Source organism: Hyperolius riggenbachi, chromosome 4 (genome assembly GCF_040937935.1).
Source record: "Hyperolius riggenbachi isolate aHypRig1 chromosome 4, aHypRig1.pri, whole genome shotgun sequence".
Taxonomy (NCBI): Eukaryota; Metazoa; Chordata; class Amphibia; order Anura; family Hyperoliidae; genus Hyperolius; species Hyperolius riggenbachi.
The window spans coordinates 356,624,273-356,651,124 of record NC_090649.1 but is presented as its reverse complement, the minus strand read 5'-3'; the positions used below and the strand labels follow the sequence as shown (position 1 = coordinate 356,651,124).

General features: G+C 43.8%; 1 protein-coding gene across 8 annotated transcripts in view; it reads right to left on the bottom strand.

Annotated features, from left to right (window-relative positions):
- The window catches only part of FAM120B (family with sequence similarity 120 member B), a 748,069-nt gene that overhangs the window by 68,012 nt on the left and 653,205 nt on the right, over positions 1 to 26,852 (bottom strand). For all 8 annotated transcript variants that reach the window (XM_068231923.1, XM_068231924.1, XM_068231925.1 and 5 more), the window contains one exon: positions 560 to 667. In XM_068231923.1, coding sequence (XP_068088024.1) covers positions 560 to 667 — 108 coding nt within the window. The remainder of the gene's footprint in view (positions 1 to 559; positions 668 to 26,852) is intronic.

Here is a 26,852-nt window from a genome sequence, read left to right as displayed (position 1 = left end):
ATAGGTTGCTGATACCTGACTCTGATTGGTGGAGGTGAATACAGGGGGGTATTTAAGGGCAATTGTTTGTCAGTTGGCTGTGAACATGTCTGTCATGCTACTTTAACAATAAAGAGCTATTTACTACGGATGGTGCTGGCTTGATTGTGGAGGAGTTGCTGGAACGTCTGAAGTGCAGAGACGCTGCAAGCCTGAGCACATCCACCATTCCCCTCCTTGGGTGCTTGCTTCACACTGATCTTGATTACACATTTTCTTAACAACTGCGAAGGAATTGGTAGTGCAGCTAGAGCCACCCCTATCAGGCCCTTAGATTGTAAGCCTTTGGCAGGGCCCTGCCTCCTTGTATATGCGACCTGATCATGCAACCTGCCCACACAATAATGTGAACTTGTTTACTGAGACTACTACTTCAGTGTATAATCTGGCATTGTGTGTCTTACTGCTGATTACCGGTGTTGTGTTATCGGTCACCCCCTATTATAATTGTCTGTAACCTTATTTATTGTCCAGCAATGCATAACATGTTGGCACTATATGATTCAATAAATAATAATACCTTGATAGCTTGTTTGTGGGTAAAAAGCTTTATTGTGGTCTTGGTTTTCATTCATGTGTGCATACTGATGAAACTGTCTTTCTCCAGAGAAGACACCACCTGACCCTCCTGTAAAATATAGAAATAGTTATGAAGTTTGCTTTATTATCTTGCAAAAACGCAGAAGCATTTCTGTATAATTGGCTCCTCAAGAAATTCCATAATCCTTTACATAATATACCATCCTTACATGCACATCCTACATCACAGGTGTCAAACTACAGTCCTTGGGGGCTATAGCAATGCCAGTGTTTAGGATGGACGGAGAAAGTAAAGTCTATTTAAAGTGGACCTAAACCCAGGACTTCATCTCTGCTCTAAAAGATAAGCAACAGCAGAATAACCTTTAAAGAAAAACATTTTTGTTACAGTTTACAGAACTCCTGTAATAAATCTGCAATGTGCATTTTTCCCACTTTCATGGAAGCAGACAAAGGGTTAACATCCTGTGTTTACAAATTAGCAGAGGCTGCCGAGATTCCTATGCTAACACAGCTGAGCGATCAAACTACAATACCTATTACTTGCAGCTGCGGGGGAATTAGACAGACTCTTCACTCTAAACACAAACAAGGTGTATTAATCTGTGTCTTCCATGGGTCCTGTGCATGAGTTCAGGTCCCTTTTAAGATGTGGCAAAAATGAGGACCTTGGCCCTTAAGGACAGGAGGACTGGAGTTCGACATCTTTGTTCAACATGGATGTCTACAACAAAACCGACAGCACTTAGGTGACACACACTTTAGATTGATTAATCAGATGACAAGAATCACTCCACAAATTGTTCAGATTATGCGACCAGCTATTCACTATCAGTAGCAGCTAGAAAATTATTGGACTGGACTGTTGTGATTTAAGAAAGTCAAGAGAGTAAAAGAATGAAGGCAGAGCCATTCCTGGACATTTTGACTTAAAGTTACTTTTATTCAACCAGCGAGTAATCTGTGTGTGTGTGTGTGTATATATATATATACACACACACACACACACACACACACACACACACACACACACACACACACACACACACACACACACACACACACACACACACACACACACACGCACACACGCACACACGCGCACGCGCACACGCGCACACACACACACACACACTAAATAAAGAAATACATTTGCCTCGGCAGAGTAACCAATTTATAAACCCAGGATGTTAAAGGACAACCAAAGTGTGAGTGATATGGAGGCTGTCATATTTATTTTCTTTTAAACAATACCCGTTGCCTGGCTGTCCTGCTGATCTTATGCTACTTATAATTTCAGCCATAGACCCTGAACAAGCAGGCAGCAGATCAGGTGTTTCTGAGAATATTGTCAGATCTGACTGTATTAGCAGCATGCTTATTTCTGGTGTTATACAGACACTTCTGCAGCCAAATAGATTAGCAGGGCTGACATGCAACGGGCATTGTTTAAAAGGAAATACATTTGACAGCCTCCATATCCTTCTTTCTTCAGTTGCCCTTTAACTCTATGTTTGCTTCCATAAAAGCAGAACGTAGACACACTGCAGATTTATTGCATTGTTTGTATCAGTTGTAACAAAGAAATGTTCTATTTAGATGTTATGCTGTTGCTTATCTTTTAGTGGAGAGAGGAAGTTCTGAGTTCAGGTCCGATTTAACTAGACTTTAGTGAATTCCGTGGCTCATCTTATTAAATAAATATGTCTATTAAAGATAAAATCTTGATTGTACAATCTTACTACTTCTATGTAATATGAGAGACTACTTGGCAAATATTGAAGCTAAAAATCAAATCGCTAGGGAAGCTTCTGTCTTCACAGCAAAGCATAGTTGTTGCAAATTCAAGATACAATCTTCCAATTTTAATATTAAATACTTAACAGAGGAAGGAGTGAAGGCAAGACTAATTAAAACCAAAACAGATAAGGTACCTGGCCCAGATGGCATACATCCTCGGGCGCTAAAGGAACTAAAGTTATTGATAAACCCCTTTATCTTATTTTTTGTGACTCTCTTTCAAGTGGTGATCCAAAAGATTGGCGTACAGCACACAATTTCCCATTATTTATGAAGGGGAAAAAAAATAAGATCTGGGAAATTATAGACCTGCAAGCTTTAAGTACCCCTGAGCAGGGTCGGACTGGGACATTGGGGGCTCACCAGAGAAATCTGAACGTGGGGCCCACACATCCTACGATTGTGGTGGAAAAAAAAAAGTGTGACCGTTGCACTGGAAGGTTGGCGTGGTCATGATGTTTCATGAACAGGGCAAAACGTAAATAGCAGCATTGTAATTCAGACACACTGCTGTCCAGCAAAACTTTGCATAGAGTCCCGCTCCTTTAATATACATTAATGTCCTAGTTACCATACATATGGCATTGTTTAGATTGTGAGCTCCTCTGAGGACAGCCAGTGACATGATGTACTCTGTAACGTGCTGCAGAAGATGGCAGTGCTATTTAAATACATAATAATAATATGGTAGGACATTACACTATGACTATAGTAGGATTAGATTGTGAGCTCCTCTGAGGACAGCCAGTAACATGACTATATGTACTCTGTACAGTGCTGCAGAAGATGTCACTGCTATATAATACATAGTAATAATATGGTAGGACATTATATGACTATGGTAGGATAAAGCTACATACACACGGGGGACAATTGTCCCCCGTTGCATGCGTGCATGCGAACAGGGAGCGCCAGCTCCCTGCCGGCGACAGCTGTCCACACGTCTCGCCAGAAAGGCAGAGACGTGGCGGAAGCTATTTGTGAATGGAGCATCCCCCAGCCGGATGCTCCATTCACTAGCATAGGTCTCCTGTCGCTAGCCCGCATACACACACGGGACTAGCGACAGTTGCGGCGACAGCTGTAGCTGGCGATTGAACATGTCAATCGCCGGGCGACAGCTCCGACGGGTGACGGTTCGGGGCGCGCGCGTCATACACACGGGCGACCTGTCGCCGCAACATGCGCGTGTCACGTGGTTGCGGCGACAGCCGTACCTCGTGTGTATGCACCATTACAGTGTGAGCTCCTCTGAGGACAGTCAGTGACATGACTATGTAGTCTATAACAGGGGTCCCCAACCTTTTCCGGCCCGGGGACCACTTTCTGACCAAATTTTTCTCCGGGGCCCGCGGGGGGAGGGGGTGTAGCGTCCTAGTGGACAGTGTCGTGCACAGCGGGTTACCGGGGGGGGGGGGGTTTGGGGGTAGTCATAGCTAGCATAGTTGCCTCAGTATAGGGAGTTTGGTTGCCCCAGTATGGCTAGTACAGTTACCCCAGTATAGCTAGTAGAGTGCCCAGTAAAGCTAGTATAGTGCCCAGTAAAGCTAATAGAGTGCCCAGTGTAGCTAGTATAGTGCCCAGTATGGGTAGGTAGTGCCCCAGTATAGCTAGTATGCCCCAGTATAGTTAGTATGCCCCAGTATAGCTAGTATAGTGCCCCAGTATAGCTAGTAAAGCCCCAGTACAGCCAGTATAGTACCCAGTATAGCTAGTAAAGCCCCAGTACAGCCAGTATAGTGCCCAGTATAGCAAGTATAGTGCCTCAGTATAGCTAGTATGCCCCAGTATAGCTAGTATGCCCCAGTATAGCTAGTATAGTGCCCCAGTATAGCTAGTATGCCCCAGTATAGCTAGTATAGTGCCCCAGTATAGCTAGTATGCCCCAGTACAGCCAGTATAGTGCCCACTACGCCTAGTATAGTGCCCAGTATAGTGCCCCAGTATAGCTAGTATAGTGCCCCAGTATAGCAAGTATAGTGCCCCAGTATAGCAAGTATAGTGCCCCAGTATAGCAAGTATAGTGCCCCAGTATAGCAAGTATAGTGCCCCAGTATAGCAAGTATAGTGCCCCAGTATAGCAAGTATAGTGCCCCAGTATAGCAGCACACTCCTCCTCCCCCCCCCCGCTGCAGTTACCTTGGCCAGCGGTCTCTCTTATTCCCCTCTCTCTCTCTTCCCAGCGTGTGAGTAACAGCGCGCCCTGCAGCTGCTGTGATAGGATAGAGAGTAGTGTTGTCCGGATCATGAACGATTCGGATCTTTGATCCGAATCTATTTTGTGAGTCGAATCATCCGAATCATCAAAATGAGTGATTTGGATCACAAAAGGGGCGGGGCCAGGAGTGACACGCCCCCTCTCAGCGGGCAGCGGGGTCCTGCTGGAAGCAGCGCAGAGATGGATCGCTCTGTTGGAGGGGACTCAGGGGAGCCAGCCTTGCAGGGACAGGTAGAGAGGACATGGGTGCCACTGCCAGATATGTGTAGAGCACACATACTGGCTATAACGTGCTGCTCATTAAAGGCTGTCTGTTCGTAGTTGTGCACAGTGATCACATTGGAAACTTTTGGCTCAGCACAGCTCAGTAACTTTGCAGTCATTGTGATTGCAGTGTAATATGATCCTCCTGCACTCAGCACAGCTGCACTTATCTTTGGGGAATGCTTTCTTTAACTGTGCGACATTTCCACTCAAGGTATACAGATGAACATGTAGGTGAAATATATGTAAAGCATATGATTGCAGCATGTGGGTATTGTGTGCAATTTGCAAACATTTCTGCTTTATGCTTGTCCCTCCTCCCTTCTCTGTCCACTCCCTGCCCTCTGTCCATCTTCTCCCCTTCTCTGTGTGTCCACCCCCCTCTCCTTCTCCTGCCCTGCTAGTCATTTCACCCCCCGAATGCTTCCCTTGTAAAATGATCCGAGATTCGGATCAAAGATCCGGATCTTTTCAATGATCCGATTCGAATCATCCGGATCATTGAAAAGATCCGAACTTCCCATCTCTAATAGAGAGGGAGGAAGCAGGAAGGAGAGAGCGGTTCCCATAGTAACGGCGCGCCGCTACAGGAAGCCGCTCTTTCTCTCCTGTTTTCCTCCCTCTCTATCACAGCAGCCGCAGGGCGCGCTGTTGTGACACACACTGGGAAGAGAGAGAAGGGAGAATATAACAGACCACGCGGCCGCCAGAGGTAACGGAGCGGCGGCCGCGGAGGGGGCAGGGCGGGCAGACAAGAGGACAGTCCCGCGGCCCAACTGGAAACGTCCTGCGGACCACCAGTGGGCCGCGGACCACAGGTTGGGGATCCCTGGTCTATAAAGTACTGCAGAAGATGTCAGTGCTGTAAAAATACATAATAATAATATGGTAGGACATTAGACTATGACTATGGTAGGATTAGATTGTGAGCTCCTCTGAGGACAGTCAGTGACATGGCTATGTACTCTGTACAGAGCTGCAGAAGATGTCAGTGCTATATAAATACATAATAATATGGTAGGACATAGAGTACAACTAGAAAGGAAAATGAACGAGGGAAGTGGAAAGGAGTGAGATGGGGGCATGGGCATAACAATTGTACCCAGAACTCCTGGCGGTCTCCATGGTTACCATGCTGAGTAGAGGTGGAGCGTTATACATTACTTGCTCTCTCAGCAGGACAGGTCCTCTTCACTCCCCTTTCGTTTAGCTCATCGCTGCAGCGTACAGTCAATTACTATGTAGCTCTCGATGACATGTATAAAGAGCCACGTGGTGATCAGCTGCACAGCATGGTGATGAGCTATACTGAAGAGGAGCGAAGAGGACCTGTTCTGTAGCTTGGAGAAGATAATGTATAACATGTTGTTGCTGCTCTGCCTAATGGGTGATCAGGGGACGGGGGACACGGACATCTTCAATCCCACAATCATGTGGGTGGCAAACAGTAGCTTTTTGCTGGGGGGGCCTGGAGGACTGTAGTTACACCCCTGGATTGGGTTGAAAAGGGGAGGAGTGCATGATAGGAGTTAAAAGATGTAAGAGTTATTAGAGGAAAGGAGAAGGGGGGGGGGGGGGGGGGTTGGGTGATACAGAGAACAAGATGGGGGGGGTCAGGAGAGGGAGGTAAAGTATAAGATGGAAGGGGGGGGGGAGACAGGAAGGGAGAAAGAGCAGGGACAAGATGGAGCGAGGGGAAATGAAAAGAGAGAGGGAGAGAGAGTCCAAGATGGGGGAGGAAAGGCACTAAAGTAAAACTGCTAACAAAGCAGTGCTGCAGTGCAGGTGATCCACCTCCTTGTTGTGACACAACTAGCATCTTCACACAGCACAGGAAGTTACAGCAGTCTCTGCCTGCATACCTTCTCCTGTGCAGTACTGCTAATTCCCCACCAAATAACTCTTGCAAAGTGTCAAATGTAGCGGATGTGGTGCTTTATAGTAGCACTGGTGGCTGTGGAAGATGAGGTGTTCTGTGTTAAATAGTCAACTACGTCCTGACAATCTTAGGATTTGATGGAACGTGCCTTCTTCTGAGCACTGTACTTTGGTCCAGGGCCGCACAAAATCACGTCAGCACGAACTCGAACAGACGTTCCGGGTGGCCTGCCTCTGGCTCTGCCTGTTTTGTCCATATTGGGGAACATGAAGTGAAAGGTATGCACTGACTTCACTGATACAATGTGCAGTCACACAGGTGCAGTGAAAGGTATGCAGTGACTGGTATTTCAAGACAATGTGCAGCTGTCACACAGGTGCAGTTAACAGGTACGCAGGGACTGGTATATAAAACAGCGTGTGGTCACACAGGTGCAGTGAACAGGTATGCACGTACTGGTATTATAAATGTGCAGCTGTCACACACACAGGTGCAATGAACAGGTATGCACGGACTGGTATTACAAATGTGCAGCTGTCACACACACAGGTATCGTGAACAGGTATGCAGTGACTGGTATATAAAACTGCGTGCTGTTACCCAGGTGCAGTGAACAGGTATGCAGTGAATGGTATATAAAACTGCATGCTGTCACTCAGGTGCAGTGAACAGGTATGCAGTGACTGGTATCAATACAATGTGCAGCTATCACACACACAGGTGCAGTGAACAGTTATACAGTGACTGGTATATAACACTGCGTGCTGTCACGCAGGTGCAGTGAACATGAACAGGTATGCACGGACTGGTATTACAAATGTGCAGCTTTCACACACACAGGTGCAGTGAACAGTTATGCAGTGACTGGTATATAACACTGAGTGCTGGATTTCATTTCATACAAAAAAACATTAAACAACTTCAGAAATGTGGCAAAACAGTCTTATTTTTCTTCCCTAATATCTTTCCTCTTCCACAATCCAAAGCACTTGTTTAGCACTTTTAACTCCCTTCACCATCTCCTTCGTCCTTCCTCATTCTTATAAGATGAAGAATTTGCAACATACTTCACTGATAAAATTGACAAAATCCAAAGTGTTTTTTACCCGCAGCCTTCAAATCCCATCACCACACCTCTCATCGGCTGCTCTCTATGTGCATTCTTTCCACTCTCTGAACATTCCCTCTCCTCTATAATCTCAAAATCCCATCTAACCACCTGTTCTTTGAATACTATTCCCTCCCATCTCATTTCACAGCTATCCTCATCCTTCATGCCTGTACTAACATTGCTTTTTAAAGGAATACTGTAGGAGGGGTCGGGGGAAAATGAGTTGAACTTACCCGAGGATTCTAATGGCCCCCTGCAGTCATCCTGTGCCCGCGCAGCCACTCACCGTCATCACTGATGCTCTGGCCCTGCCTCCGGTTCACTTCTGGAATTTCAGACTTTAAAGTTTGAAAACCATTGCGCCTGCGTTGCCGTATCCTCGCTCCCGCTTATGTCACCAGGAGCGTACTGCACAGGCGTAGCACCATACTGGGACTGCGCAATACACTCCTGGTGACGTCAGCGGGAGCAAGGACACGGCAACGCAGGCGCAGTGGTTTTCAGACTTTAAAGTCTGAAATTCCAGAAGTGAACCAGAGGTGGGGCTGGAGCATCGGTGAGTGGCTGCGCGGGCACAGGAGGTCTGCGGGGGACCATTAGAATCCCCGGGTAAGTTCAACTCATTTTTTTCTGACCCCCCTACAGTATTCCTTTAACCTATCCCTCTATGTCGCACTTTGCCAATTTTGGCTTGACCTTTAATGTACATAAAAACTAAGAGTGACGTAATTTAAAGTCACTCTTCACTGGAGTTTATCAATTCGACACACTCTGTACACAGAGATTTACTTGAAATTGTTAGTGCTCAAAGTCTCTGTGTACTGGCTTAATGTCCCTGTCAGATTGCTGGACGGTAGTGCACTCCAAATAAGTGAATAAACATGCAGGGGTCTTTGAGCTCTGACTTGAGCGGTGTTGCTGGGGGAATCTCTGCTGGTGGGGGGAATATTTTGTATATAGTGTATATATTTATGTGTGTCACAAACTCCTGACGACGCCTCTTGTACTGAGGTGAAACAATTGTTGAGTTACACTTTACTAGTCACGCTCTATACGTCACTCCTGACACCCAGGGTGATTTTTCATACCCAGCTACCTTCCATGAAGGTTCATTTTTAACCCCTATGAAGATAATTTCCTTATTGTCATAGCATGTTGGGCTGGCTAATCAAACATATATGTTTTCCAGCCTCCTAGTAAGGAAATAGTGTGTCTCTCTGTACAATTTTGATTGCTGTCTGTGTGAATGCAAATGTACCCCAATCGTGACTAACATGGAACATGCAGGATAGCTACACCCCACCCAAAATACATAGTGTGTGTGTGTGTGTGTGGGGGGGGGGGGATCAGCAAAGACCCCTGCATGTTTATTCACTTATTTGGAGTGCACTACCGTCCAGAAATCTGACAGGGACATTAAGCCAGTACACAGAGACTTTGAGCACTAACAATTTCAAGTAAATCTCTGTGTACAGTGTGTGTCGAATTGATAAACTCTGATCCAGTGAAGAGTGACTTTAAATTACGTCACTCTTAGTTTTTATGTACATTAAAGGTCAAGCCAAAATTGGCAAAGTGCGACATATACAGTATTTTCACCTGTACTTTTTTCGGTAGTGAGTTTTAAACCTATCCCTCTACAATTGCATCTTTCCATACCCACTTAAAAAGGCTGACACCATTACTTAAAAAAAAATCTCTAGATCCCACCACCCCCGCCAAATACCGCCCTGTGTCACTTCTCCCATTCACATCCAAATTGTATACTACTCCACCTCTTGCACCTATCCCCCCCCCCCCCCCCCCCCCCATGCCTTTAGATTGTAAGCTCGCAAGGGCAGGGCTCTCACCCTCGTGTCTTGGAATTTTTTATACATTTTATTCATCATGTTACTTTTGCCACCATAATTACCGATCCTGTATCGTGTACCAGTTCTGTATTTTGCACATGGGTGTATGTCATTGTCTGTATTATTATGTACCCCATGTTTGTTTCTTACTTTGTACGTCACAACAAAATATGTTGGCACTTTATAAATAATAATAATAATAATTAGAGGGCAATATAAAAGCTTGGCAGATGATCTTTTTGTCCCTACAGTCCTGGCCAAAAGTTTTGAGACTGTCAAATATATTAGTTTTCACAAAGTTTTCTGCTAAACTGCTTTTAGATCTTTGTTTCAGTTGTTTATGTGATGTACTGAAATATACAGTAGCTTGCAAAAGTATTCGGCCCCCTTGACGTTTTCCACATTTTGTCATATTACTGCCACAAACATGAATCAATTTTATTGGAATTCCACGTGAAAGAGCAACACAAAGTGGTGTACACGTGAGAAGTGGAAAGAAAATCATACATGATTCCAAATATTTTATACAAATAAATAACTGCAAAGTGGGGTGTGCGTAATTATTCAGCCCCCTTTGGTCTGAGTGCAGTCAGTTGCCCATAGACATTGCCTGATGAGTGCTAATGACTAAATAGAGTGAACCTGTGTGTAATCTAATGTCAGTACAAATACAGCTGCTCTGTGACGGCCTCAGAGGTTGTCTAAGAAAATATTGGGAGCAACAACACCATGAAGTCCAAAGAACACACCCGACAGGTCAGGGATAAAGTTATTGAGAAACTTAAAGCAGGCTTAGGCTACAAAAAGATTTCCAAAGCCTTGAACATCCTACGGAGCACTGTTCAAGCGATCATTCAGAAATGGAAGGAGTATGGCACAACTGTAAACCTACCAAGACAAGGCCGTCCACCTAAACTCACAGGCCGAACAAGGAGAGCGCTGATCAGAAATGCAGTCAAGAGGCCCATGGTGAGTCTGGACGAGCTGCAGAGATCTACAGCTCAGGTGGGGGAATCTTTCCATAGGACAACTATTAGTCATGCACTGCACAAAGTTGGCCTTTATGGAAGAGTGGCAAGAAGAAAGCCATTGTTAACAGAAAAGCATAAGAAGTCCCATTTGCAGTTTGCCACAAGCCATGTGGGGGACACAGCAAACGTGGAAGAAGGTGCTCTGGTCAGATGAGACCAAAATGGAACTTTTCGGCCAAAATGCAAAACCCTATGTGTGGCATAAAACTAACACTGCACATCACTCTGAACACACCATCCCCACTGTCAAATTTGGTGGTGGCAGCAGTATGCTCTGGGGGTGATTCTCTTCAGCAGGGACAGGGAAGCTGGTCAGAGTTGATGGGAAGATAGATGGTGCAAAATACAGGGCAATCTTGGAAGAAAACCTCTTGGAGTCTGCAAAAGACTTGAGACTGGGGCGGAGGTTCACCTTCCAGCAGGAGAACGACCCTAAACATAAAGCCAGGGCAACAATGGAATGGTTTAAAACAAAACAAAACATATCCATGTGTTAGAATGGCCCAGTCAAAGTCCAGATCTAAATCCAATCGAGAATGTGTGGAAAGATCTGAAAACTGCTGTTCACAAACGCTGTCCATCTAATCTAACTGAGCTGGAGCTGGTTTGCAAAGAAGAATGGGCAAGGATTTCAGTCTCTAGATGTGCAAAGCTGGTAGAGACATACCCTAAAAGACTGGCAGCTGTAATTGCAGCAAAAGGTGGTTCTACAAAGTATTGACTCAGGGGGCTGAATAATTACGCACACCTCACTTTGCAGTTATTTATTTGTAAAAAAATGTTTGGAATCATGTATGATTTATGTCCCACTTCTCACGCTTACAGCACTTTGTATTGGTCTTTCATGTGGAATTCCAATAAAATTGATTCATATTTGTGGCTGTAATGTGACAAAATGTGGAAAACTTCAAGGGGGCCGAATACTTTTGCAAGCCACTGTAATTATAAGCACTTCATATGTTTCAAAGGCTTTTAATGACAATTACATGAGATTTATGCAAAGAGTCAGTATTTGAAGTGTTAGCCCTTCTTTTTCAGGACCTCTGCAATTCGACTGGGCAAGCGGTCAATCAACTTCTGGGCCAAATCCTGACTGATAGCAAACCATTCTTTCATAATCACTTCTTTCAGTTTCTCAGAATTAGTTGGTTTTTGTTTGTCCACCCGCCTCTTGAGGAATGACCGCAAGTTCTCAATGGGATTAAGATCTGGGGAGTTTCCAGGCCATGGACCGACAATTTCCACGTTTTGGTCCCCCGGGCCACTTAGTTATCACTTTTGCCTTATGACACGGTGCTCCATCATGCTGGAAAACGCATTGTTCTTCACCAAACTGTTGTTGGATTGTTGGAAGAAGTTGCTGTTGGAGGGTGTTTTGGTACCAGTCTATATTTATCGCTGTATTTTTTGGCAAAATTGTGAGTGAGCCCACTCCCTTGGATGAGAAGCAACCCCACACATGAATGGTCTCAGGATGCTTTACTGTTAGCATGACAAAGGATTGATGGTAGCGCTCACCTTTTCTTCTCATGACAAGCCTTCTTCCAGTTGCCCAAAACAATTGGAAAGGGGCTTCATCGGAGAATATGACATTGCCCCAGTCCTCAGCAGTCCATTCACCATACTTTCTGCAGAAGATCAATCTGTCCCTGATGTTTCTTTGGGAGAGAAGTAGCTTTTTTGATGCCTTACTTGACACCAGGCCATCTTCCAAAAGTCGTCGCCTCACTGTGCATGCAGATGCGCTCACAACGGTCTGCTGCCATTCCTGAGCAACCTCTGCACTGGTTGCACTAATCCTCTTTAGGAGATGATCCTGGCACTTGCTGGACTTTCTTGGACGCCCTGAAGCCTTCTTAACAAGAATTGAACCTCTTTCCTTGAAGTTCTTGATGATCCTATAAATTGTTGATTTAGGTGCAATATTAGAAGCCACAATATCCTTGCCTGTGAAGCCATTTTTATGCAATGCAATGATGGCTGCATGCGTTTCTTTGCTAGTCACCATGGTTAACAATGGAAGTTCAATTATCTCAAGCATCACCCACCTTTTAACATGTCAAGACTGCTATTCTAACCCAATCAGCCTGACATTATGATCTCCAGCCTTGTGCTTGTCAACATGCTCATCTGAGTTAACAAGACGATTACTGAAATGATCTCAGCAGGTTCTTTAATGACAGCAATGAAATGCAGTGGAAAGGTTTTTTGGGGGGATTCAGTTAATTTTCATGACAAAGAAGGACTTCATCTGAACTTCATCTGAACACTCTTCATAACATTCTGGAGCATATGCAAATTGCTATTATAAAAACTTAAGCACCAACTTTTCTAATTTACAATATTTTTGACAATCTCAAAACTTTTGGCCAGGACTGTAGGCTTGTGCAAAGGACTAGGGGACATCTGTGCATGGAGAAAAAAAAAGAATTTGCCATTTATTTAGTGGAATTTGCCTTCTTAAAACAGAAGGAGATTTGCAATAATTCAGCTATAAGTGAACATTTGTGGATACCAACAATGCACCACTGCTGAATATGCAAATTATCCATTTTCGCCCTTGTAAGCAAGGCAAACATCCAGAGCCGCTGGTGTATAGCAAGCCTATAGCTTTAAATATTACACAGCCACACCAACCCCACATGTAGACAGCCTGTTTCGGGCTTTTGGTCCTCATCAGTACATATTCAGCAGTGGTGCATTGTGGGTATCCACAAATGTTCACTTATAGCTGAATTATTGCAAATTTCCTTCTGTTTTAGGAAGGCAAATTCCACCAAGCATTGCTTATTAGTAGAAGGGCTTTTCGGTCTCTTTTATCCCCCTATACGTTCCTAGTGGTTTGGGTCACCCTGAGCTGCTTGGTTACTACATTTATTTAGAAAAGGGTTAATCACAGTAAGAGTGATTAAAATGTGGAATGTATTACCACAGGGAGTAGTTATGGCAAATTCTATATCTGTGTTTGAGATGGGCTAAGATGCTTTCCTTACGTTGAACGACATCCATGGTTATATTTACTAGGTAATTCCTGGTGACGTTGATCCAGGGATTTTGTCTTATTGCCCTCTGAAGTCAGGAAAGATTTTTTTCCCCTCTGTGGCCAATTGGACCATGCCTTGTCATGCCTTTCGCCTTCCTTTTAGTTTAACAGAGTGAAGGCTGCTGTTGTACCTTATTTTGTGGTTGAACTCGATGGACTTATGTCTTTTTTCAAACCATATAACTGTGTAAAAGTGTTTGTGTGTGTGTATGTGTGTGTGTGTGTGTGGGGGGGGGGGGGGGGTGTTGTTCATCTTAACTGCGGTTAATATAATGTTTATTATATATACAGAGAGCACAGTGAGAGCACATAGCTATGATCTTCCAGTATGCTTTCAACGCACACTCTGCAATGGGGGTGCACTACGGCCACACATTGGGGGTTGGCCTGACGAAGGCAATAAGTGGAAGGGTAGGCTTATATGCTGATGAGCTATCAGTAAGTATATACTGTACAGTAATCTGGTCTAATCATGCTTCCAACCTGGATCCACTTCTGCTTCCTTCTGCAGATACTGTCCAAAGATTCACTGTCACCTTAATTTTAGTTTATTTGCTGCATTTCCTTTTTTTCTGTACCCTCTCTTAGATTATAATCTGGTAATTGTGGGTCCCTCCACCTTTTGTCTTTGCTGTGAATGGCCCATCAAAACGGAATGTATTTTTCATTTTTAAGTATTTATTTATACTATGTATAAACTATGCATGTATTTTTGCTACCCATGTTGGTCTATATTGGAATCTCCACGGTCCCATGCAGGATGATGCAATACATTAAATAATGATAATAATAGTAATCATTATTATACCTCTGTGTTTTACTTGTCTATTCCACTGTTGACTTATTTTGCCGCTATATCCATACTGTGCATTATAATCAAACTGCTGTTGCTTAGTAAAGGAATCACTTGAATGTCCAGAACTGGATTGAACTGTTCTGCAGACAAATCAGTTTTATTTGATCGCTGTACAAATTTGTGGATGTACATATAATTCTTGAGGTGGAAGTGTGTGTTGCCTTCACAGCGAGAAATGGTAAAAAAAATGTTAAAATACTATGTTAGTACCTTCAAAGATGCAAACAAAATCCTTATCTGTTAACTCAATACCTGCTCATTCTTTTAGTAAAAATCATTAAATAATCTTCAAACTGGAAGGAAGAAGTATTGGTGAGATGGAATGCAACATGGAGCGTAGTGCACAGAGGTGGCAAAAAGGGTGAGACCGCCTCCCAACCCCACCATAGTTGTATACTGATCCCTAGAACTGGTGAGGAGAAGGTAGTTAGGGAGTGTAATCACAATGTGGTCTGAGAGAGGTGGAGTCTGCATCCAAATTACACCCCAGGTAACTGGCGGGAGGATGCCTCCGTATTTCCACTTCATAAGGGCCTTTATGCTCTATGTAACATGTTTGCAAGTGCAATTGTGCTGCTTTGTGATCGTTTTACCTTCCATTTCCACTGCCATGATTACGATGTGATCAGTCACCGAAAATCAAGCAGGCTGGTTATTGTAATTCAGGAAAAAATGAATCGCGCTAGTGAAAAAACAGCACCGTCAGCACATGTCAATCGATGTGCTATTGCGATCAGCAAAAAGGCAATGATCTACTTTTTGAAGCAGATTGTAGCCTAGTGGAATAGGCCTTTAAGCCCATTTATGCTTTATGCCTAGCAGGACTCCAGAAAGTTCCAAGCATAGGTTTGCAAACACTGATTGTGTGCAAGATCATTTGCATCCTACCTTGCCTGAAGCATTTAAACTACCATTTCATGGTGTCTTCTGATCTTCTGTTTAGTCCACTCACATGGTGGGCAGTTCTTTTCTTCCTAATAATTTTATTTTAATCAAGATCACACTTGAGACCTGCACTCTGGGGTTTCTGACCCTCTACCTGTTAGCCCCAGCAGTGTGGCTTGACCTCCCAACCATTTTCACAGAGCTAGAGGGAGTGAACTGTTTCTTTGCTGAAACAACATTCCTCAGCACCGATAAGGGGACTGAGGGGGACAAATTGTGTAGCGTGGGTGGCAAGTCTAACTGCCTGCTTGCCAAGCCACCCCAAATCCTTGTTCTGCCCTAGGCCCAGGCCTCTGTGACCTGTTCTTGAATCTTGCCCTGACATTGGCTAAGCTAAAGATGAGACATAAATCACTCTGAAGAACAGTTAAGCTGGCCATACACTAGGCCGATTCCCTGCCGATCGACAGCAGATTCGATCACTGGGATCGAATCTGCTGTCACATCGTTCACGCTACACGCTAAATTTCGATCTATTTCGTCCCGAAATAGATCAATCCCGTCGATTGCTCCGTGCGGGAAATCACCGTCGATCGCCGGCAGCACCACCACCACAGATTGTGAACGGTTTCAGGCTGAAATCGATTCACAATCTGTTTGCAGTAAAGGCAGCCATACAATCCCCTCTCTGATCAGATTCGATCAGAGAGGGATCTATCTGTTGGTCGAATCTGATGGCAAATCGACCATTGTATGGCTACCTTTAGAGTAGAGACATAACTCCTCAGCATTATATAGATAATAGTAATAAACTCTAAACTAGCGAAAATGAAAATTATCTAAATCAATAAAGAATAATCCCAAAAATTTAAATATCAACAACCTCCAAAACTAAATTCCAAGGCCATACATTTTATTCATCACAATCAATATACAAAAGTGTAAAATGTTTGTACATTTTTGTATATTGGTTATGATTAATAAAATCTATCGATTTTTTTTAGATGATACTTACGACCCTGGGACTTGCTTTTGGATTATCCTTTTTTGCTTTCACTACTCAACGACCGCCCCATGGGAACGAGCGTGGCCGCGGCGGCAGCCCCAGGACCGCCTAACGCCTGCTACTGCAGGAGATCGCGCACAGGCTGTGCAGTCTCCGAGCGGCGATCTGTTAGACGGCGAAACCACCGTCTTTACACATAGTACAGCGCTGCCGTGGATAGCACGGCTGATCCCCTGGGGCACTAGAGAGCGATCGACTCACATAGGCAGAAGCCTATGACAGCCGATCGCCAGGATTGGCCGGCTGGGGGGAGGGAGGGGTTTGTACCAAAAAAAAAAAAAAAAAAGGAAAACAGTAAAAAATATTAAACAAAAATATGTATATGTACATAAATAAATATACAAAATAAACAACTAGGGGGCGATCAGACCTCACCAACAGAGAGCTCTGTTACTGGAGAGAAAAGGGGGGGATAACTAGTGTGCTGTGTTGTGCGGCCCTGCAGCTTGGCTTTAAAGCTGCAGTGGCCAATTAAACAAAAAACAGCCTGGTCTTTAGGGGGGTTTAGCACTGTGGTCCTCAAGAGGTAAAATGTATTTATTTTATTTATTGTATTTATAAAGCGCCAACATATTATGCAGCGCTGGACATTAGTTTAGGTTACAGACAATATTTAGGGGTGACATACAGCAATATGCAATACATGAATACAAGAAAAACCAGATCACGCGGCACAGTTTGAGTACAAGGTAATGCTTAGTCACTGGATGGGAGCATGGGGATTAGGCAATTTGAGTTCACTCAAATGTATAGCATGGGTGCACAGTAATGGAGGTGCATGAACAGGTAGGACACAAAAGGAGGAGGAACCTGCCCGAAGGCTTACAATCTAGAGGGAGAGGTAGGGACACGAAGGGTAGGGGACCAGAGTTCAGCTGTGGGTTTAGAGCACTTGTGAGGGGGGGGGGGGGAGGGCAGAGTGAAAAGGTGAGTTTTGAGGGCCTTCTTGAAGATGTTGAAGGAGGGGGCTGCCCTAATGGGTGGAGGTATGGAGTACCATAATGTTGGAGCAGCTCTTGAAAAGTCCTGGAGGCGTGCATGGGACTGGGTGATGCAGGGGGTGGTCAGGCAAAGTTCATTGGAGGAGTGGAGTGAGCGGCTAGGTGTGTACCTCTGAGTAAGATTGGAAATGTAGGTTGGACAGGTTTTGTGGACAGATTTGTAGGTCAGACACAGTATCTTGAATCTGATTCTGGACTGGATAGGAAGCCAGTGGAGGGATTCATGGAGGGGAGCTGCCATGGTGGAGCGATGGGAGGAGTATATAATTCTGGCTGCCGTATTCATGATGGACTGCAGCGGGGCTATTCGGGTCATAGGGAGACCAGACAGAAGGGCATTGCAGTAGTCAAGGTGGGAAATTATGAGGGCATGGATGAGGAGTTTGGTGGTGGCAGAGGTCAGGAAAGGGCGGATCTTGCAGATGTTACGAAGGTGGAAGTTGCAGGACTTTGTGAGGTTTTGGATGTGAGGAGAGAAGGAGAGTGCGGAGTACAGGGTGACTCCCAGACAGCGGGCTTGAGAGGTAGGGCTGAAAGGTCAAGGAGGAGGAGAATGTACAGCCCACGTTTTCCCATTATTTAAGAAGGGCAAAAAATCTGATCCAGGAAATTATAGACCTGTAAGCTTAACATCAGTTGTATGCAAACTATTTGAGGGGTTACTAAGAGATACTATACATGACTTCATAGTAGAAAATAATCTTATTTCTCAGCATCAACATGGGTTTACTAAAGACAGGTCCTGTTTGACTAACATGCTCAGCTTTTATGAGGTAGTGAATGCTAATATGGATATTGGGAATGCTGTAGATGTGATATACATCTGTTCCCCACAGAAGTCTGGTGCAAAAGTTGAGGATGCAAGGACTGGGGAAGAGTTTGTGTGCATGGATAGGGAACTGGCTAATGGACAGAAAACAAAGAGTTGTGGTCAATGGATCGTACTCAAAATGGGAGACTGTTAGCAGTGGGGTCCCACAGGGGTCTGTTCTGGGTCCAGTGCTCTTCAATTTATTTATTAATGACCTAGTAGATGCAGTAGTGAGCAATGTTGCTATTTTTGCAGATGATACAAAATTGTGCAGAATCATCAACTCTCAGGAAGATAGTGTCATATTGCAACAGGATCTGGATAGGATGGCTATATGGGCACATACATGGCAGATGAAATTCAATGTTGACAAATGTAAAGTCATGCATTTTGGTCGTACCAATGGTCTAGCACCATACAAAATAAATGGGATACAGTTGGGAACATCAAACTTGGAGAAGGACTTAGGAGTACTCATCGACAACAAGTTAAATAATCGTACTCAATGCCAAGCCGCTGCAGCTAAAGTGAACAAAATTTTGGGATGCATTAAAAGGGAAATAAAAACTCGAGATGCTAGCATAATATTGCCCCTGTTTAACTCTCTAGTAAGGCCACATCTGGAATATGGAATTCAGTTCTGGGCACCACATTACAAAAAAGATATTGCAGTTTTAGAGCAGGTGCAGAGACGAGCTACAAAATTGATACGTGGGATGGAAGGTCTCGCTTACCAAGAAAGGTTAGATAAACTGGGTTTATTTAGTCTAGAGAAAAGACGCCTTAGAGGAGATCTAATTAACATGTATAAATACATTAGAGGGCAATATAATAGCTTGGCGGATGAGCTTTTTGTCCCTAGGCCTTCTCAAAGGACTAGAGGACATGAGCTGCGCATGGAGGAAAAACGTTTTAGCCATTTATTTAGGAAAGGGTTCTTTACAGTAAGAGTGGTTAAGATGTGGAATGCATTGCCACAGGAAGTCGTTATGGCAAACTCTATACCTGCATTTAAAGGGGGCTTAGATGCTTTCCTTGCGTTGAAAGACATCCATGGCTACAATTACTAGGTTATGCCTAATGATGTTGATCCAGGGATTTTATCTGATTGCCATCTGGAGTCAGGAAGGAATTTTTCCCATTTGGGGCTAATTGGACCATGCCTGGTGGGTTTTTTTTCGCCTTCCTCTGGATCAACAGGGGTATGTGGGGGACGGGCTGGAGTTGTACTTTGTACTGGTTGAACTCGATGGACGTATGTCTTTTTTCAGCCAAAATAACTATGTAACTATGTAATGGAGTATTTACCTTCAGCTTTAGCTAGGGCAAGGTCATTGACCACTTTGGTGAGAGCAGTTTCGGTTAAGTGGGCAGGCCAAAATCCAGATTGCAGTGGGTCTAGCAGTAAGTTGGCATTGAGGTACTGGGTCAGGCGTTTGTGATCCAGACGCTCAAGGAGTTTTGAGGCAAAGGGGAGGAGGGAGATAGGGCTGTAGTTGGAGGGTAGTGAGGGGTCGAGGGAGGGTTTCTTGAGCAGGGGTAAAATAACTTCCCTTTCCGATATACCAGTTTAGAGTTCGTTTGATAGAGCCCAAGGCCTTTCTTTGTGGGGAAGCATAGCCAATACTGATAAATAACAATCTTAGATTGTCTCATCAGTTAATATTAATAGACATATAGATGGATACAGTCATACAGACATCCATTATGGAACTGTAGGTCTCATTTTGATCAGGCACATTGGGACTTATAGATAGATCCACTGACATCATGGAAATATACAGTATATTACAATACAGTATATCAATACATGGCACATGTTAAAAGAGTTGTAATAAGTTATTATTATATGTTCTGGCAAATGTGCCGAGGGAGAAAGGCTATTCAAACTCTTGGGCTCATATGCAATTAACTTTTTCTCCTGAGTTTTCTCCTAGAAGATAATTTTTTATCTTCTATTTAAAATAACTTTTCAGCACTTTGCAATTTAAAAATTACCAAAAAGTAGGTAAAAAGGACTATCAATATTATTTTTAGTATGTTCTCGCTTGCTGGTGTTTTAAAAGACATTTTATTGACACGTTTTTAAATATCACCCCTGAGGAAACTCAGCAGAAAAACGAAATTGCTTATGAGCCTTCAGAGCTTGTTCACTCCTAGAGCGTTTTTGGGTTTTTTTTAAGCGCCCTAAAAGCGCTTGTGCAATGATTCCCTATGAGAGTGTTCACATATGAGCGGTTCGATTCCAATCCGCTTACCAAAGCGCTGCCTGTACCATTTTCGGGGCGATTTGCCTCAATGGAAAGTATAGGGAAATTGCAAAGGCTTGAAAAAGCACTTTGTATAACAAATTCCCTACTGCTTTCACGAATAAATTCATTGTATTTATTAATTTCCGGGTGAAAGAGTTCACTTCCTGACATCAGGAAGTGAAAAAACGAATCGGTCTGCAAAAGAGCTTAGAAAAGCGCTTTACAAAAAATCACTAACACACAGGTAAGTGCCGGGAGGCGCTAAAAAAAAAACGCACAAACGCAATTATGATGTGAACAAGGCCTTAAAGGAATCATCACGCTAAAAATAAAAAAATCAGCTTTACTCACCTGGTTAGTAGTTCTGCGCCTGCACAGTGCGCTGCGGACAACATGGCCATGATTGACAGCGGCGCTTCATGCAGGCGCAGTAAGGATGACCTCGAGGTCGTCCTCTGCACCATGCGGGGAGCCTGGGACGGCGACGGAGAGTGGTCAGCGTGGGACAGTCTGCTGCAAGGGGATGGAGAAAGCCCCAGGTGAGTAAAGCTGATTTTATTATTTTTAGCCTGATGATTCCTTTAATAAGCCTTAAAATCCTCCTCAAGTTGACTTGAATGGGATCAGAATCTATGTAGCCAGTTATTTTTTTGTTTCACTCTAAAATTATTTAAATCGCTTTGCAGAGATGTGCTCTCACTTAGACATAAAATAACATTTCTCTGTTTACTAATGATGCACACAAAACAAAACTTCCACAATATTTGTTGAAAAATGAAAAAAACAGACCAACAGCTAAAAGAGGGGCTACATAAACGATTTTGTTGTACAGTATAATCTGGTTATAGTACACACCAAGGTACCAGGAAAATTGGTTTACTATATCAGATGTGGAAAAACCCTGTCCTCCCATTGGAGGTACAGTATAAGCATTTGCACATTTGGTGGACTACAAGGTTAAGTATACCTTAGGGCTGCAAAGCCAGGCTGGGCAAACAGTATTCAGGGCTCCTTCAAAATTGTAGCAGTCACTGAATAGAGGCCACTTGCTTGCTGTGAGTGACTAATACCTCAGCGGGCAGGACTTTTTTTATTATTAATAATAATAAAGCGTCAAAATCTTCCGCATCGCTGTACGAAGTATATATTGTCTTGTCACTTAATTGTGCCTAAACGGGCTCACAATCAAATCCCTAACATAGTCATATGTATGGCTATGTGTGTATCGTGTAGTGTACGCATCCCAGTCTAGGACCAATTTAAGTGGAAGCCAATTAACTTATCTGTATGTTTTGGGGATGTGGGAGATAACCGGAGTGCCCAGAAGAAAACTCACGCAGACACGGCGTGAAAATACAAACTCCGTGCAGATAGTGCCCTGACCAGGATTCGAAACGGGGATCCAGCGCTGCAAGGCAAAAGAGTTAACCACTACACCACCATGCTGCCCAGGACTTGCAGAATGTGTCCTGCAAAACTTTCTTCTCACACTTCAGCCAATCATGAAGCCTCTCTTCAAAATGCAAATGGCTCCAATTACTCAGCGGGCAGGACTTAGCACTCTTCTCTCCACTCTCCTTAGTTTTGCAGCGAGATGGCCCGCTCTGATCTGCACTACAAGTGAAAGTAGCCTGACCTGAGCTCCACATGCTACCAGGAGCATCATCGCTAACAAGAGAAGACATACCTGGAAGTATGGATAATCCCGTGAGAGGACTGTGACGATACATTTATCAGTGACTGCAAAGTGGAAGTGGTAACGCTGCAACCTCTTTTATTTACATTCACATTATTCCTAATTTTCCCCAGGCTGCTTATTTGTACAGTACTGTATATCCAGTACCGGTGTCATTCTTCTTGTCTTAAAAATGTTATCAGGCATCAACTCACTTGTAACCAACCTGAAGAGAGCAGCCGACCATGAGTTTTACACTACACATATGATGCATGTGCCACTCACATTTTACTATATCCAGAGTCAGTGTCACGTAGGGGCCAAAAAACAGGTTTACTATAACAAAAGTTTTATTATATCTGGGTTTACTATACCAGGCTTTGCTCCCATAGTCTTATAATGGTGACTGGCAGGGACCAGGAGAGGTAGTTTACTAAACCCTAATGTGAAACAGAGTTTATTATAATGAGATTAACTGTATAATATTGTTGTAAACACCTTTACTTTTCAGTCTCAACCCAGCTATGTTTTCTTTCATATATGGCAGATGATTCAAAACTTGTTTACATGCAGCCACCATAGTGCAGAATGTTTTGTAAACACAACACACAGATTTCCTATTGCCGACTTGGTGCATTTCACTGACAGACATACCTTTTTATTGTTCAGTTGCTCAGCAACCAGCTCTCATACCTCAGGAACCAAAATTTTGATTCCCCTTAACTATACTGTGTCCCAATATACCTGTATGTATATATTTATGTGCATTATTGTTATGATTGTGTATCTGTATAACACTGGTATCTTGCACATCCCTTTACAGAGTAAAACTCTATACTACTACTTCTACTACTATACTGTGTCACAATATACCTGTATGCATATATTTATGTGCATTATTGTTATGATTGTGTATCTGTAGATCACTAGTATCTTGCGCATCTCTTTACATTGTCAAACTCTATACTACTACTACTACTATACTGTGTCACAATATACCTGTATGCATATATTTATGTGCATTATTGTTATGATTGTGTATCTGTATAACACTGGTATCTTGCACAGCCCTTTACAGTGTCAAACGCTATACTACTACTTCTACTACTACTACTACTACTACTACTACCGTGTTTCCCCTAAAGTAAAACATCCCCCGAGAATAAGGGGGATGCAGGAATTCCTAACATGCTTGAAATATAAGACATCCCCCACATGTAAGCCCTAGCAGCAGCCCACATGACACCAGCAAGTCATGCTCAATACAAAGCCTGGATACAGGAGAGCAGCAGTATATTGTGACTTCTACAGTCCTGTATATGTGTCAGGCAATTTGTGTTTTTGTTGGAGCCAGCCCTCCTGATCTGTGGTGATAAGCATCAGCAGCACTTCACCTCTTCCCTGGACATACAGCTTATCCTATCATAGCTCTGGTGAGCCTGACTGAGTTCTCTGCCTGCAGGAAATAAACTTTTACCCACATGATCAGCAGAATCAATTCCTTGTAAGTGAGAGCCAATATCTGCAAACCATAAGCTCTGTGCATGCGGCTTGTGTTTCAGCATGGTTTGCAGTATATACATTTTGTATAGGAAAACTACCAGTGTTTCCCCCAAACATAAGATATCTTCTGAAAATAAGCTCTAGCACATCTTTTGGGGCAGAAATTAATATAAGAGAGTGTCTTATTTTCAGGAAACACAGTACAACTACTACTACAATTAATAATAATAACTAGATGGTGTCGTTTCTGTTTCAAAATGTTTATTGAATTTTGAATTTTTTGTATAGAAAAGCAGATACAGTCATGTTTGGTCGCAGACCAACTTATAACAGAGGAACAGTTCGTGTGCCAACATTGGTTATTACATAGTTTAACTACTGAGGTTTCCATTAGTCTTGCCGTGGCATCTCAATCAAAATTACGTAGTATATTCACGGAAACTTTCCAACTAGGTCACAAACTAGACCAGGAGTGCATACAGGTGGCCCTTTGGCCACAGAGAGAAAGTAGAAGGAAAGAAAGAAAAGATGGATAAAGGAGGAAGAAGAAGAAAGGTGGGGGAGGGGGAATGGGAAGGGATGAGTGTCAAGAAGCAAGGTCCTAAGGGGGTGCTATTTAGAGCCCCGAGGTCTTGACTGATCGGTTCCTAGGTGAGGCCTTCTGACTGTTGCCAGGGTTCCCAGATTCTATTAAATCTGTCCACCTTGTCTTCAAGAGTAGCTGCCATCTTTTCCTGGATCATGAAGGCAGTTACTCTTCTTTTCGTCTCTGGGAAGGAGACAAATTGTGTCCTCCAGGCTCTGGCTATACTCTGCTTGGCCGCTACAAACACAAAGTGTGCTAGCACTTGTTGGTCTCTGTTCAGAGAATCTAGTCTAAAATGTAAAAGGGCCGCCCAAGGGTCTTTTGCTGTCTGAACCCCAAACAGGGTGTGGAAAAGCCTGAAGATTTTTGACCAAAATCTAGAGAGCATTGAGCAGGACCAAAAGGTATGTACCATGTTCCCTGGGGCCCCACAGCCTCTGAAACAAAGGCCAGAGTTCGTACTAGAGAGGTGTTTTAGTCTAGTAGGGACCCAGTACCAACGTAGGAAAACTTTGTATGCAGATTCTACGATTGAGAGGTTGATTGATAGTTTCGGGAGTGTAGTCCAGGCCTTCTCCCATCCTTCTCTGGGCCTAGATCCTCTTAGTTCAGACTCCCATCGGGTCATATATGAATGAGTTGGGGGACTGGAGGGCTCATTCAAGGTAGTATAGAGGACGGATATAATCCCTTAGAGCAGAAGTGTTCAAATCTGCTGAGGGTTAGCGGGTAAGCTGTCTGGGGTGGCAAAAGGGCCCTAAGCCAGTGGTGTAACTGCATATAGCGAAAGCGCTCTGCACTGGGGATTTTGAATTTGTCAACTAGCCTCTCCCAGGAAAGAACACCTGTGCTGTCTGTCAGTTTCTGGATTTGTTCTAAGCCCTGTTCCCTCCACCACCTGAAGCTGTTAGAATTATACTGACCCGGTGTGAACAAGGGGTTGTTGATAAAAGACATGAACGGGAGGGAAGGGGACATCAGGCCTTTCGAGTATCGGATTGAGTCCCAAACAGCTAAACAGTGCTGCATTACTACACTTAGGCTGGCAGGTCGGTGTGGTTTCGAGAGCCAGATGGGGGTCTGGACTGACTGAGGGAATGACGCTGGAATATCAAAATAAGTCCAGAGGGGCATTCTCTCTCCTTTGTATAGATCTATCAGGTGTACAATCTGGGATGCCTGGTAATAGTTGTTTAGGTGCGGTACCCCCAGGCCTCCAGTGTTTCTGTGGGTATGCATTATAGTTTTAGAGATCCTAGGGCGGGAATTTGCCCATATGAACTTGGTCAATTTATTTTGGAGCATTCTGAGAAAGTGAGGGGGGACCTTCACCGGTAGCATCCTAAAGTAATAGAGTATCTTGGGCAAAAGTGTCATTTTTATCGCGTTAATGCGGCCCAGCCAGGATAGGTTAAAGGTGGACCACTGTGAGAGCCATCCAGAGATGGAACGAGACAGGGGGTAAAAGTTCTGTTTGAATAGTGATTTGTATGAGCCCGTCAATTGTATGCCCAAGTATTCTATTGAATCTGAGTGCCACTTAAACGTATATTGAGACTGGAGAAAAGAGCGGGACTCTGGGTCCAAGGTGATATTCAAGACTTGGGACTTGGTTGGGTTTATTTGTAATCCCGAGGCCTTAGAAAAATCTGACAGTAGGGACATTAATTCAGGGATCGAGGATTCAGGTTTTGTAAGAAAGAGCCAGAGGTCATCAGCAAACAAGTTTTGCTTGTGTGTTATACCCGCTAGTTCCACTCCCGAGATCCCGTCCCTCTGTCTTATTGAAATTGCCAGGGGTTCCATTGCCAGTATGAACAGAATGGGGGACAAAGGACACCCCTGTCTCGTTCCTCTATCAATGGGGATGAGCTCTGACATATAGCCCGCGTAATGTACCCTGGCTGAGAGTCTGGAATATAATACCTTGATCCAGGTCAGAAACGACTCCCCGAAACCCCATTTCTCTAAAACCTTGAGTAAATACTCCCAGGAAACTGTGTCGAAAGCTTTGTATATGTCCAGGGCTAAACATAGTCCTGGGATCTTCCTGCTGTGCATCAATTCAATCACCTGCAGTGCTCGGAGGGTCGCATGGGATGCCTGCCGGCCTGGGACAAATCCCACCTGATCCTTGTGTATTATAGAAGCTAAAAAGAGATTTACACGTGATGCTAGAATTTTACTAAGCAGTTTGAGATCTATATTTAGGAGTGAGATGGGCCTAAACTGGTGGGGTTCTAGGGGTTCTTTATCTGTCTTCGGGATCATTGTTATGTTTGCATGAAGTGAGTCGGCGTGGGGATAAACTCCCTTCCTGAGCTCGTTAAAAACTGAGGTCAGAAGAGGTGCTAACTCTTCACTGAACTTTTTGTAAAACATACCTGAATAGCCATCCGGCCCTGGGGTTTTGGAGACCTTGAGGGACTTATAGCCACCAGG